At 40.7% G+C, this 12,034-nt stretch overlaps 1 protein-coding gene and 1 long non-coding RNA gene across 3 annotated transcripts in view; one reads left to right on the top strand and one right to left on the bottom strand.

Moving 5' to 3' along the window:
- The window catches only part of LOC146798095 (cytochrome P450 2G1-like), an 899,064-nt gene extending 892,864 nt beyond the window's left edge, over positions 1-6,200 (top strand). The window contains exon 9 of the mRNA XM_085625314.1: positions 3,460-6,200. Within this exon, the coding sequence (XP_085481440.1) occupies positions 3,460-3,641 (182 nt within the window). The 3' untranslated portion in view covers positions 3,642-6,200. The remainder of the gene's footprint in view (positions 1-3,459) is intronic.
- Positions 6,201-8,034: 1,834 nt separating this feature from the next.
- Positions 8,035-12,034, bottom strand: part of LOC146798094 (uncharacterized) — a 526,362-nt gene continuing 522,362 nt past the window's right edge. For both annotated transcript variants that reach the window (XR_014968603.1, XR_014968604.1), the window contains exon 4: positions 8,035-8,197. This is a non-coding gene — a long non-coding RNA (uncharacterized LOC146798094). The remainder of the gene's footprint in view (positions 8,198-12,034) is intronic.

Below are 12,034 nucleotides of genomic sequence, written 5' to 3'. Positions count from 1 at the left end.
AGGATAGGTTATAAAACGAGGAGTGCCACATCCGTATGAAACTTGTTTCTAGTAAAGGGAGTATCTACATGCTAATTCCAATAGTGTTGTTTAATTAGATGGAGGCAAAATGGAGGCGTTGATTAAAAACTTTGCTTTGCTGAGCCTGACAAACGTGTCCACTCTCTCACAGTGGAAGAACTGAAGTCAGAATGCTGAAGCAAATGAATAATGTTTTTGCATTTAATCAGGCAGCTTTAATTCATCTATTTGGTAGATTTTCATCTATTTTGGAGATTTTTTTAAATGTAATTTAGGTTTCCCAGAACTGTCTAAAACAAAGTCCACAGACATTTAACCACAGTGCCCTGTATTTTCACAGGCTTGTCTCCCCTCCCCGCCACCAACGCAATTTTTCTGCTGATGCAGGCGAAATCAAGAAGGAACACATCGCACATTAAATACAGATCACCTGTTCGCCGATTAGTATGTAAAATTTAGAGTAAAAATAAAGACGATGTGGTACTCTGCTTACATTGTTTCAGCAAAGTCAGCAGCATGACCCAAACCGGATAGTTCTCATTTTGTTCAATCTTAACTGAGCTCTTCTCTGACCTGCGAGCCTTTCAAAAAGCAGCGTTCATGTCTATCTCCACAAATTAACTTTCATCCCAATCTACTCTGCTAACAGTAAATCATGTGCAAATGAGCGTCATTAGCGAGAGGTCAAGAGGAACAGCAATTTTCAATGTTAGCGATGTCAAGTGCAAGTGTTGCTGGAACTGGAAGATGACGGGTCGGGGATAATTCTATGTAAGGGCGAGGCTGACACCGTGTAGGACACGTACAGCGTTACCAGCTCCATACACGGACAACCCGACCTAAGGATATTACACCAGAATTAGGGGCACTTCAGGCGGCCCTGCCAACATAACCATCAGGCCTGATAACCCTCCTTCTGCCAAAGCTCCCATCACTCATGTCTCAACAATGCCCCTGCACAATGCATCATTACTTCGACATGAAAACAGAGCCAGCGCGCGGTGTTTCAACATGAGAGCAGCCATTATAATTCAACTTCTGGCCCGCCGCCCCGGTCGCAACAGCTAGTACCAGCGTGGCACCCACTGTCTGTTGAGACTCGCAACAGACAGTGCCACGGAACTTGCGACCGGGCCAGGCCCAGAAAGAATTTAAAAAATCAAAAGGGGCCAAAGGGGCAAGGGCCTAGGCCCCGGCAACCATCGATGATCAGGCCAGAAGCAGGAGGATTATTGAATTCAATTTAAACGACTGGACGGCGTCTGGTCCAGTCGCAAATAGACTCACCTGCGGGCGGCAGACAGGGGAGAATAAAATTATGGAGTGCCGACTTTCCCAGTCCCTGGCCTGGCCTCTGAGATGCCTACCTCGCCTCCTCGACCTCGCCTCAGAGTCATCACGCACACTTTTTAATGCGTGAGCCAAATGCGCATGAGCTTCACCAGGCAGCAGACGACCCCCGGCCCCCAAACCACGGCGCGCAGACTCGCAGGCGGTGACATCATCTACGCGCTGTGCGCGTCTACATCATTGATCACATGGTCAGGTGCTTTTTAAATAAAATTATTATAATGAGTAGGCTGCCTGCTGCTGCCTAAATGACATTGAAATCGGTCGGCGGGTCACTGCTCACGTCACGTGACCCACGGACCGAGCACCAGCATTTTATGCAGCCTGGAGAGAATCGTTGTGCTCAGGCGGCCTGGTTGTGCTTAATGCAATGTTATGTTTGACTTTACATTGCACGGTCGGTCCGACACGGCCAAATCGGCCCCCAGCAACAGAACCGGCCTCCTGTCATAAAACCGGCCACCACCCCATCCAGCCGACCGGGGGATTGCCCGGTGCCCGGAACGGCCAGTCCGGGCCTGGTGGCAAGTGAATGCTGAGGTAAATTGAGAAAATTAGAATTGGGAATTAGGGAGAGAGAACTATGGTTGAGAAAGATGAGGTTGTTTGATTGCTGCGATGTAGAGGAAGAAATGGGAATGAGGTGAAAGTGAGATTAATGAGGGAGAGATAGGATAGTAAGAGAGACAAAGAGAGTTGAATGGAGAAGCAGCCTTTTACAATGCAGCATTTATCATGCATTGCCTTTACCAGGCATCCTGTACCATGCAATGCCTTTCCCACACATTGCCTTTACCACACAGATGTTGACCACGCATATGCCTTTACAATGCATGCCTTTACAACAAAATGGTACATAAATATCAGGTTAGTGGTGGTAGTGGAGTATGTTCTATAAACCACACAAATGTGATTCGGGCCAAATAAATGGAGGATATGTGGTTTGTAGGGTGAATGAGCAGGGACCTTGTTTTGAATGTTTTGAGGTACAGCTTTATGTAGGTCATATATATTGAGGTACATCTTTGTGTGGTTGATGTATATTCCTAACTGTGAAGAATGCCCTTATCATTGACCCCACCTTTTGTGAAGTTTTAGATGTAACTATGTGCTACCAATATTAACAATGTTCCTGCTGCGAGATGGAATAAATAAAGAAAAGGGGTCACATGTAAAATGTATAGGTTCTAGGCTAAGGCTGATCTTTGTGGTACTCCCTAAGTGATGCTGGATGATTTAGTAAGATATCAATAGAGCTTGACTTTTTTCCCTAGAATATTCTGAACCACTTTGAAAGTGGCAATATGGTCATTAGTGTTATATAAGGGAAATTGCTCTAAATATATTAGAAAATAGGCCTAGTATTGATCTCTGTATGAGAGTCATTTGTTTATAGTCATGTTTGTAGTTTAGTAAATGCTCTCTGGGATTACCAGTTACTAATGTTGCCTGGTGATGACTTAAGGAGGTTATCCACACAGGTAAGGTTGTGCAGCTGTGCATTTGGCATTTTTTGGACTACGTCTGATTAAGACATGATCATGCGTCGGGGAACTATTCCTATTGAGAGCATTAAATTGTTGAATCATGTAAATAAGTGGTAGATCCAAGTTGGTGCTTGTGAATGGCAAAGTTAGCTAGAGGGTGGCAAAGACATTTGCCTATTGTTGGCCATTGACATGAACTTGTTATTAAAGTATAAAGTGCCATGTGTTGGTCTAGTTATCTGTACAATCCCTCAATCTAAAATGATACAAAAGGATTAAACACTGTAAATAGAGAATCGTTTTCACTCCTGATATGCCACTCTTTACAGATAATTTTTTTGAATTTTTTTAAGTAAGTAACTTTCTGTAGAAATGTGGGTTATATCTTGTTTGATCGTTGCATGAATACTATACATGCAATGGAGAGAATATTGTAGCACACAAACAAATGAAACAGCACTGAAATGGTCAATATTGTCTTTATTCATGGTTTGCAGTAGCTTGTCTTAAGGCATACCCTCTTTTGTCTTCCTACAACTAAAATGGCTGACTATGCACTTTTGAATGGTTGTTCATACATGTTATTTTCCTCTCTCTGTAGGGAAACGTATATGTCTTGGAGAGGGACTTGCTCGTATGGAACTCTTTCTGTTCTTTACCACTATCCTACAGCAATTCAATATTTCTTCTCCGATTGATATGGAAAAATTTGACATCACACCACAGACAACTGGATTTATTAATGCAGCACCGCTTTACCATCTCTCCCTCACTGATCGCTAAGGAAATTTGCCCAGACAATTTAGAATTTTACTCTCAACTTTGACAACCAGAATAGGGCATCTGACAAAAATGATTTAAAACACAATCCACCTTTCTTTATAACTGCTGGGATGTAATCAGCAGACACTCAAGGTCATAATAGAAGAATTCAAATTGAAAACCAAATTTAGGGGCAGATTTACTAGCCCCTTGTGACACGTTTGCACCGCCGTTGCGTCAGTTCTGTGACTCAATGGTGGCGTAAAATATGCAGCCAATTTACAATGTGTCGTATCTAGGGAGATGCATGAGGTTGTAAAGCCCTGCGTCACATTATACCTGCATTAGTTCTAATGTATGCAGAGTGCGCGTTCTTAAGCAGGAAAACATCGTAAAAGTGATGCAGTGAAATCTACAAGATTTCACTGCTTCACTTCTAGGAAGCCACTGTGTCAAAACCTTATGCCTGCTTGAAGCAGGCATAAGGAGTGACACAGTGTTGTGGGAATAGGCCTCAAAATGCATTGCTGGAGTTGGGTCGTGCTTGCTACACGACTCCAGCAATGCGTGACTTTTGTCCCAACAGATGCGTCATCTGTAAATCCTTGCGCCATGGTGCGCCGTATTGTAAATACGGTGCATATATGGTGGCGCAAGGGTATCACAGGCTGGCACAGGGAAACTGACGCATCTCTACAGATGCATCAGTTTCTTGTAAATCTGCCCCACAGAGATTGTAATGAGTAAGTGTGATGTACTCTTGTAGTATTCCTGACTTAGCACTGACTCCAGTACCATGCCAAGAGTACTACTGGTTTACTCCTGGAATTCAGTAGTGAATCAGAATACTCATATACACCATTTTGTGAATCAGACCTTCAGGTTGCAAAAATGTCTCTAAAATGAACATATCATTGTGATCGGCAAATGTAACTTGTCAGAAGAGAGTAACTAACACCTCTCAATGTATTTTGTTTCAAATCATACCTTTGTTCTATTAGTTATTCCATCTTTGTTTTCGAATTGAAAATTAATGGGAATTGTGCATAATGTTCTCACAAATGCACTCACTCTGTACAGTTTAGGGTGTGTCAAAGAAATACAACTTGGATATGTCTGAAAATGTTGTTACAGTCCTGTTACACTATTCCTGCTGTAGATTATAATAAAAATGGAGATGGTTTAACCTCAGCGTCAGTCAAATGAGGGTTTCCTCCCTGTCTGCTGAAACACCCATCAGCCCCATGTTGTAAATCGACTGGAGACGTTATATGTTGACCTGAAAATATAATAAACAATTCATTGATAATTTTGACTGAGTTAGGTGGTAATTTAAAGCAGTGGAAACTACGAGAAAAAGAAGGAATTAATCAAGAATACACAATCCACCTTTCTTTATAACTGCTGGGATGTAATCAGCAGACACTCAAGGTCATGATAGAAGAACTCAAATTGAATACCAAATTTAGCACCAGATTTACTAGCCCCTTGTGACACTACTGCACCGCCATTGCGTCAGTTCTGTGACTCAATGGCGGCGTAAAATATGCAGCCAATTTACAATGTGACGTATCTAGGGAGATGCATCAGGTTGTAAATCCCTGCATCATATTATACCTGCTTCAGTTATAATGTATGCAGGGTGGGCGTTCTCAAGCAAGAAAACCTCTTAAAAGTAATACAGTGAAATCTACAATATTTCACTGCGTCACTTCTAGGAAGCCACTGTGTCAAAACCTTATGCCTGCTTGAAGCAGGCATAAGGAGTGACACAGTGTTGTGGGAATAGGCCTCAAAATGCATTGCTGGAGTTGTGTTGTGCTTGCAACATGACTCCAGCAATGCAAGACTTCTCTCCCAACAGATGCGTCATCTGTCAAACCTTGCGCCATGGTGCGCGGTATTGTAAATACGGTGCATATATGGTGGCATAAGGGTATCACAGGCTGGCACAGGGAAACTGACGCATCTCTACAGATGCGTCGGTTTCTTGTAAATCTGCCCCACAGAGTTTGTAGTGAATAAGTGTGATGTACTCTTGTAGTATTCCTGACTTAGCACTGACTCCAGTACCATGCCAAGAGTACTACTGGTTTATTCCTGGAATTCAGTATTGAGTTACAATACTCATAAACATCATTTTGTGAATCAGACCTTCAGGTTGCAAAAATGTCTCTAAAATGAACATATCTTTGTGATCAGCAAATGTAACTTGTCAGAAGAGAGTAACTCTCAATGTATTTTGTTTCAAATCATACCTTTGTTCTATTAGTTATTCCACCTTTGTTTTCGAATTGAAAATTAATGGGAATTATGCATAATGTTCTCACAAATGCACTCACTCTGTACAGTTTAGGGTGTTCCAAAGAAATACAACTTGGATATGTCTGCAAATGTTGTTACAGTCCTGTTACACGATTCCTGCTGCAGATTATAATAAAAATGGAGATGGTTTAACCTCAGCGTCAGTCAAATGAGGGTTTCCTCCCTTTCTGCTGAAACACCCATCATCCCCATGTTGTAAATCGACTGGAGACGGTAAATGTTGACCTGAAAATATAATAAACAGTTCATTGATAATTTTGACTGAGTTCGGTGGTAATTTAAAGCAGTGGAAACTACGAGAAAAAGAAGGAATTCGTCAAGAATTAAATTAACTGGGGAGTTGACTCTAGGGGTCTGCAGAATTGTGCAGTTAGTCAACTTGACACCAAGCTCACTAAGTTTAAAAACATAAAAAACAAAAAGGGGCAACTTCAAAGACCCTCTGTGGCAGCGTAAAATGCATCCTCTTCTACAAGGCACAATTCATGGCAATAGGTGGACTGGCACCCACTGGTAGTTGTCCCCATATTTTTATACTTAATAGAAAATTTGGTATAGATAACATGGCTCACTCCTGTGCAAAAGGTATGCTCACCTACACTGACTAACTACCAGTGTTAAAATGTACATTCAAGATCCAACAAGGTAAGGAGGCTTTCATACATGGATTTATATGTTTGAAAACTCAGGGCCTCATTTGCGATGCCTTTACACTATAATTGCATCACTTTTAGTGATGGTGCGGCGGCGTAAACCATGTGCCACGTTGTGGCCTGTTTCCAAAGTGGCATATCTAGGCAGATGTGTAACTTTGTAAACCCCTACGTTACATTATACCTGCTTCAGGTATACTGTATGTAGGTTGGGTGTTCCGACTCAGGAAATCCATGTAGAAGTGATGCAGCGAAATCTACCAGATTTCACCGCAACATTTCTACAGTATCACTGCTTCAAATCCTTACACCTGCTTGAAGCAGGCGTAAGGGTTGACACAAGGCTTTTCACATGTGGCTTTCCCCATGTGAAAAGACCCATTGCTGGAGTTGAGTCTGTTTTCATACACACTCTAGCAATGCACCAATTTTGAGCCTACAGATACGTTAGGAATACTGACATGTGACATGGAGTGTCATACAGTAAATACGGTGCATCCATGGTGAGGCAAGGAGGGCGCACTGAAAAATGTTGCATCGCTGTTTTCCCCTAGTGATGCAACACTTTTCATGAATGAGACCCTCAAAAAGGATATCTGATACAGTCTTGTTTTGTTACATTCTTTTATGAAGTCGGAAGATCCCAAGCTCAAAATGCACCAGAGTTTTCTTTCACTTTCTGTTTATTTGAATGAGGATAGATTTTTTTAAATTGAAGATGTAAAGTATTTTCATTAGGCACTTTAATTCATATCAATATACACATGTTATTTATATAAAAAACATCACAGAAATGGTTATATTTAATGATCTGTATGCACAATATAAATGAGACTGTAGTTCTGAAACAAATGCTGGGGGAATAATGTGGGCCTTAACAAATCAGTCTGACCCGGCACTTGTTCTCCCAATTTAGGTTTCCATTTCATTGAGTCAACCTGTCTGTAATTTCTTTAAAGGACAACGTACTATCCTAATCTGCTAATAATTACCAAGGCCACAGTGATGCAAAGTATATAGAGGTTTTTTTACACATTAAATGACACCTCAAAACTGAATTTTTCGGCGAAATCTCTGAAATCACAGATTACCAGTCGAACAAATACTTAACCAAGAAACTTTACCAATCTCCTGTCCGGATTGATAATTTTCCAAGACATTGCTTTACATTATATAAACCATTCCACTTAATAGGCCATAAATTAATTAATCTGTTGTGTGTATTCCAAGTGGACCTTCATTGTTTTAGATTTGAATACTTTTTATTAGGTTTTACAACGCAACCATACAACGCAGAGCCATCATGCCTAAATGGCTACAATAAATTACTAGTAGAGAAGAATATGAGAAGATCCAAAATACAGAAAAATGCAGAAGAAAAATGAAGAAAAATCAAGCTAGTGGTACAGTGCGTATATAGGATGAGGTACCTTGGAAATAATGAACAGTAATTACCCAACAGGGTTCTCAAAAGGATCATCATGAAGGGACCACAGGTCCTCTTCTGTGTTTTCGGCATAGTAAGCTATGGCTGTGGCAGTCACAGTGCACGCAGTAAGGGTAATAGCATGGTCAGCAACAGGCAGGCAACTTGCATTCCTGCGGGTAAACAGAATTGGACATTTAAGGTTGTAGTCTAGATCAAAGAGTGATCTCAAGCTTTAATAAGTTCAGTAAGAAACAGGTGCAATCACACAAATGATCACAAGCTATGTTTTGATTTGTATGTGTATTTATTGTATTGGGCTTACACCACATCTTTCTCCATGGTATCCACAACCGAGTCTTCATACACGGTTTGGACTTCATGGAGGTCAGACCTGTGGGAAGTGGGCTCCTGCTGTCACTTACAATAAACCTCAAGAATTACAGAACTTTACCTGCTTCGTGGTAGAACTTGCATCCTCCACAGATTTGGTGATGACCGGCAGGAGCCCGCTGCCCATTTATTTAAATTTTCCATTTGACAGCATTCCTTGTTTTGCTGTCGCTTCTCTCAGTAATCGCTTCAGAGCGTTATTGAGTTATTGTGCTTTGCCATGATCAAAGATTAAGTGACTTCTAATTTTTCTCACTTCTGGGATAAGCATTGTACATAGCCTTACTAGGCACCCGGAGGTGCACGCATGTTTGTACAGTTGGCTCCGTACTCGAAGCAGGATTAATGACATTGGCAGCTCTTTTGTTACGCTACGCATGTTATGTAATGTTATGTTATTAGGAATTTATAAAGCGCGCAGCTGCTCCCAAGAGTGTCCTGGAGCTGAGATAAAAGACCACCATAACAACCAACAGACATCCACCTTAGCCACAGAAACAGAGAGGCCTAGAGCTGGAAAAGCCACGTCTTCAGATTCCGCCAAAAAGTAAAGAGGTCCGGGATCTGTCGCAGTGGGGGAGGAAAGGCTGTTCCAAAGACGAGATGCTACTGCTTGATAAGATCTTCCCCCAACCTGGGAGATCATGACCTTTGAAGTCGAGATCATGGCGCTGGGTAGAGGACCTCAAGGTACATGGAGGAATGTAAGGCTGAAATCTTTCTCTTAAATAGAAGGCACCAATCTTATGGAAAGCTTTGAAAAACAGGACTAGAGCTTTAAAGTGAATTCTTTTTCGCACTGGAAGCCAATTGGATTGGGCAGTTTTTCATACAGGCTTGTTGTTTTCACTGACATCTTTTTTCAGATAAAAGCACTGAATGATATTTACTGGTGTTTGTCCATACTGTAAATGTGGAGCTATCGTTTGGGTGTGGTTTGCATGGAAAACAGGATTTAAGTAGAATTTTGACATTCTACAGCAGTACTATTTATTTAACTTATTATTAATAGAAAATATGTCTGAATTTCAGAAGTTTGTCCAAATACAGCGATTCCTTCAGAGCCCTGGTAAACCACCACAAAATTGGGAAAAATGGTACAATACATTTGAGAATGTCCGAGTTGCAATTGACACAGAACAATTTCACCCTAAAAAGAAAAAAAGTCATATTATATAGTAATTTAGGGGCAGAAGGGCAGCAAATCTTTGATAACCTTCCCATCATCACACCTTCTGGAGAAGGAGAAGTCTGGAATTTATGTGTAGAGGCTGTCACCAGGTTAAAAAGAAATTCATGGAACAACCAAGCTTTTTATTAGAGAGATTCAACTTTAACAGAAGGAAACAAACTAAGAAGAAACGGTAAAAGAAAACATTTCTGCACTTCGCATTTTTGCTGCAAAATCAATTATGGCCCAACTTTGGATGTCTCCATCAGTAACCAATATGTCTTTGGATGTAATTCAAAGAAAATACCAGAACATCTTCTTTCATTTAGGCATCTAAAACTTATGGAAGTATTAGATATGGCTAAAACAATTGAATGGTCTATTATGTCTAGTAAATGTATTTGATCGGAAGTCATAACACAACCTATTAAAGTCCAGACTCAAATACAGATTTATCTTTCAGGGCTAAAAATAACAAATTTAAACAGAAAAAAGGCACATCTTTCTGCTACAGCTGTGGTTTGAAAGCCCATTTTAGCAATAACCCAGCAGGGTCACTTCGGAGATGTTTGCAGGAGAGGCTGAAAAGTCTGTTGTGTTGTATCTGGGTACATAGCCCCTGTTACAGAGGCCTGTGCACAGGATTTTTTGATGGTCACCCTGACACTCGATGTAGATGCAGTGGAATTAAAGTCTGTAAAAGGACCCATTTGTGATGTTTATGTTGGATCCACCAAACTTGAGAAGATGGCAGATTAAAGGGCACCCATCACAAATATATTGGACAAGCAATATGAGCAGGTTTTGAGTACACTGAAATCTTTGCAGAAACCAAATGTTGTCCCTAAAGCTTACGGGGATCAAAACATTGACATGCTTAGTTTCTTCATGGAAAATGAAAAATGCTTAGGCAAGGAAATTTATACTAAAGTATATGTTGCTAGAAAAGGCAAACTGATTCTGGGTTGGCAAGAATGAACAAACTTTAGATTAATGCTTGTGCCTGGGTCTTCTAATCCAGTTAGAATGTGTGAAATGTATGTAGCTACAGCACATAAGCCTAAAGATAAAATGCTTTCTCAAGTGATGGAATTGTTTCCAGACGTTTTTACCAAGAAAATTAGCATGATTCATAAATTTGAACATAAAATCAAGCTAAAAAAGAATGTCATTCCAATCTCACAAAAAGTCTGGTCGGTACCACTATCAGTGAGAATTCAACTTAAGGTTTTATTTGAACAACTAGTCAAAGACCAAGTGATTTTGCAGCCTGACTGGGTCAGTACCATCGTCATAGTTCATAAAAAAGATGGAGATATTAGATTATGTACAGACATACGCACTTTAAATAAGAACATTCTGATTGATTGTCACCCTTTACCCAAAATCAGTGATTTACTTTGTAACATTAGTGGGGCTACATTTTTCTCCTCATTAGATCTACGCTCCACTTATCATCAGATTCCCTTCACTGTGAAATTCTATGATATTACCTTTTTTATCACTCTTTTGGGGCATATACATCTTTAAGACAGCCATTTGGTTATGCTTCGGCAGAGAACATTTTTCAGAAACTGATGGACTCTATTCTGTCCAAAATCCCAGGCAAACAAGCCTATAAGGAAGATGGCCTGATATTTTCAAGAACCGAGACATCTTAAAAAAGGTGCTAGAAATTTTCAAGGATGTGGGCATTACACTAAAGCCTGGAAAATGCAAATTACTCAAACCTTAGGGCATCATATTTCTGATACAGGGATACATCCAAAGTTTTCACTGGTGCACCCTATTGAAAATGTTGCTCCTCTCAAAAATAGAGATACTTTGAAGTATTTTCTCGGGATGAGTGAGTATTATTCCAGATTTATTAAAAGATATGCTATGATTGTACAACCTCTCAGGAAACTTATTTTTAAATGTTCAATTTACTTGGGATGAGACCAATGTTCCCTCTAATTTTTTTCCTCTGTGTGCTGTAGTGTAAGGTCTTTGTGCGATGCAACCAAGGCTATGTGCGCCAATAACCAGACCGCGCAAATGGGTGCAGCGCCAAATATCATGCCAAACTTTTAAATAAAAAAGTGAAAAGATGGTGCATTTCCTCACATACAGATCCACGTGAACGGTGTTAAGGCCTGTTTGAAACCATCCCACATAGCTATTTGAAACCTTGGCAGCTATGTTGCTGTATTTCTTTTCATGATAGAGCTGGGCTGCTGTGTTTCCCTCTCGATTGCTGGTGGCATTGGTGGTGGTATCGTGGATGTGCAGGAAGTACCTTGCTTATGTTGACTCTCATGGAGTGACATCTGGCTGGCAGCTCAGTATCTCATTGCTCCAGACGCAGCGCCCTATGCCCTCCTTGAGAAGAAGCCAATACTACTTCAGAGTCGACGGCCTTCATAGCTCCTAGAAACAGGACCTGCTGCAGAATCCGCGCTTCAAT

The sequence above is a fragment of the Triturus cristatus genome, chromosome 9, assembly GCF_964204655.1.
Source record: "Triturus cristatus chromosome 9, aTriCri1.1, whole genome shotgun sequence".
Taxonomy (NCBI): Eukaryota; Metazoa; Chordata; class Amphibia; order Caudata; family Salamandridae; genus Triturus; species Triturus cristatus.
Note: the sequence above shows the minus strand (reverse complement) of the source record. Positions and strands in the feature narration are given on the sequence as shown.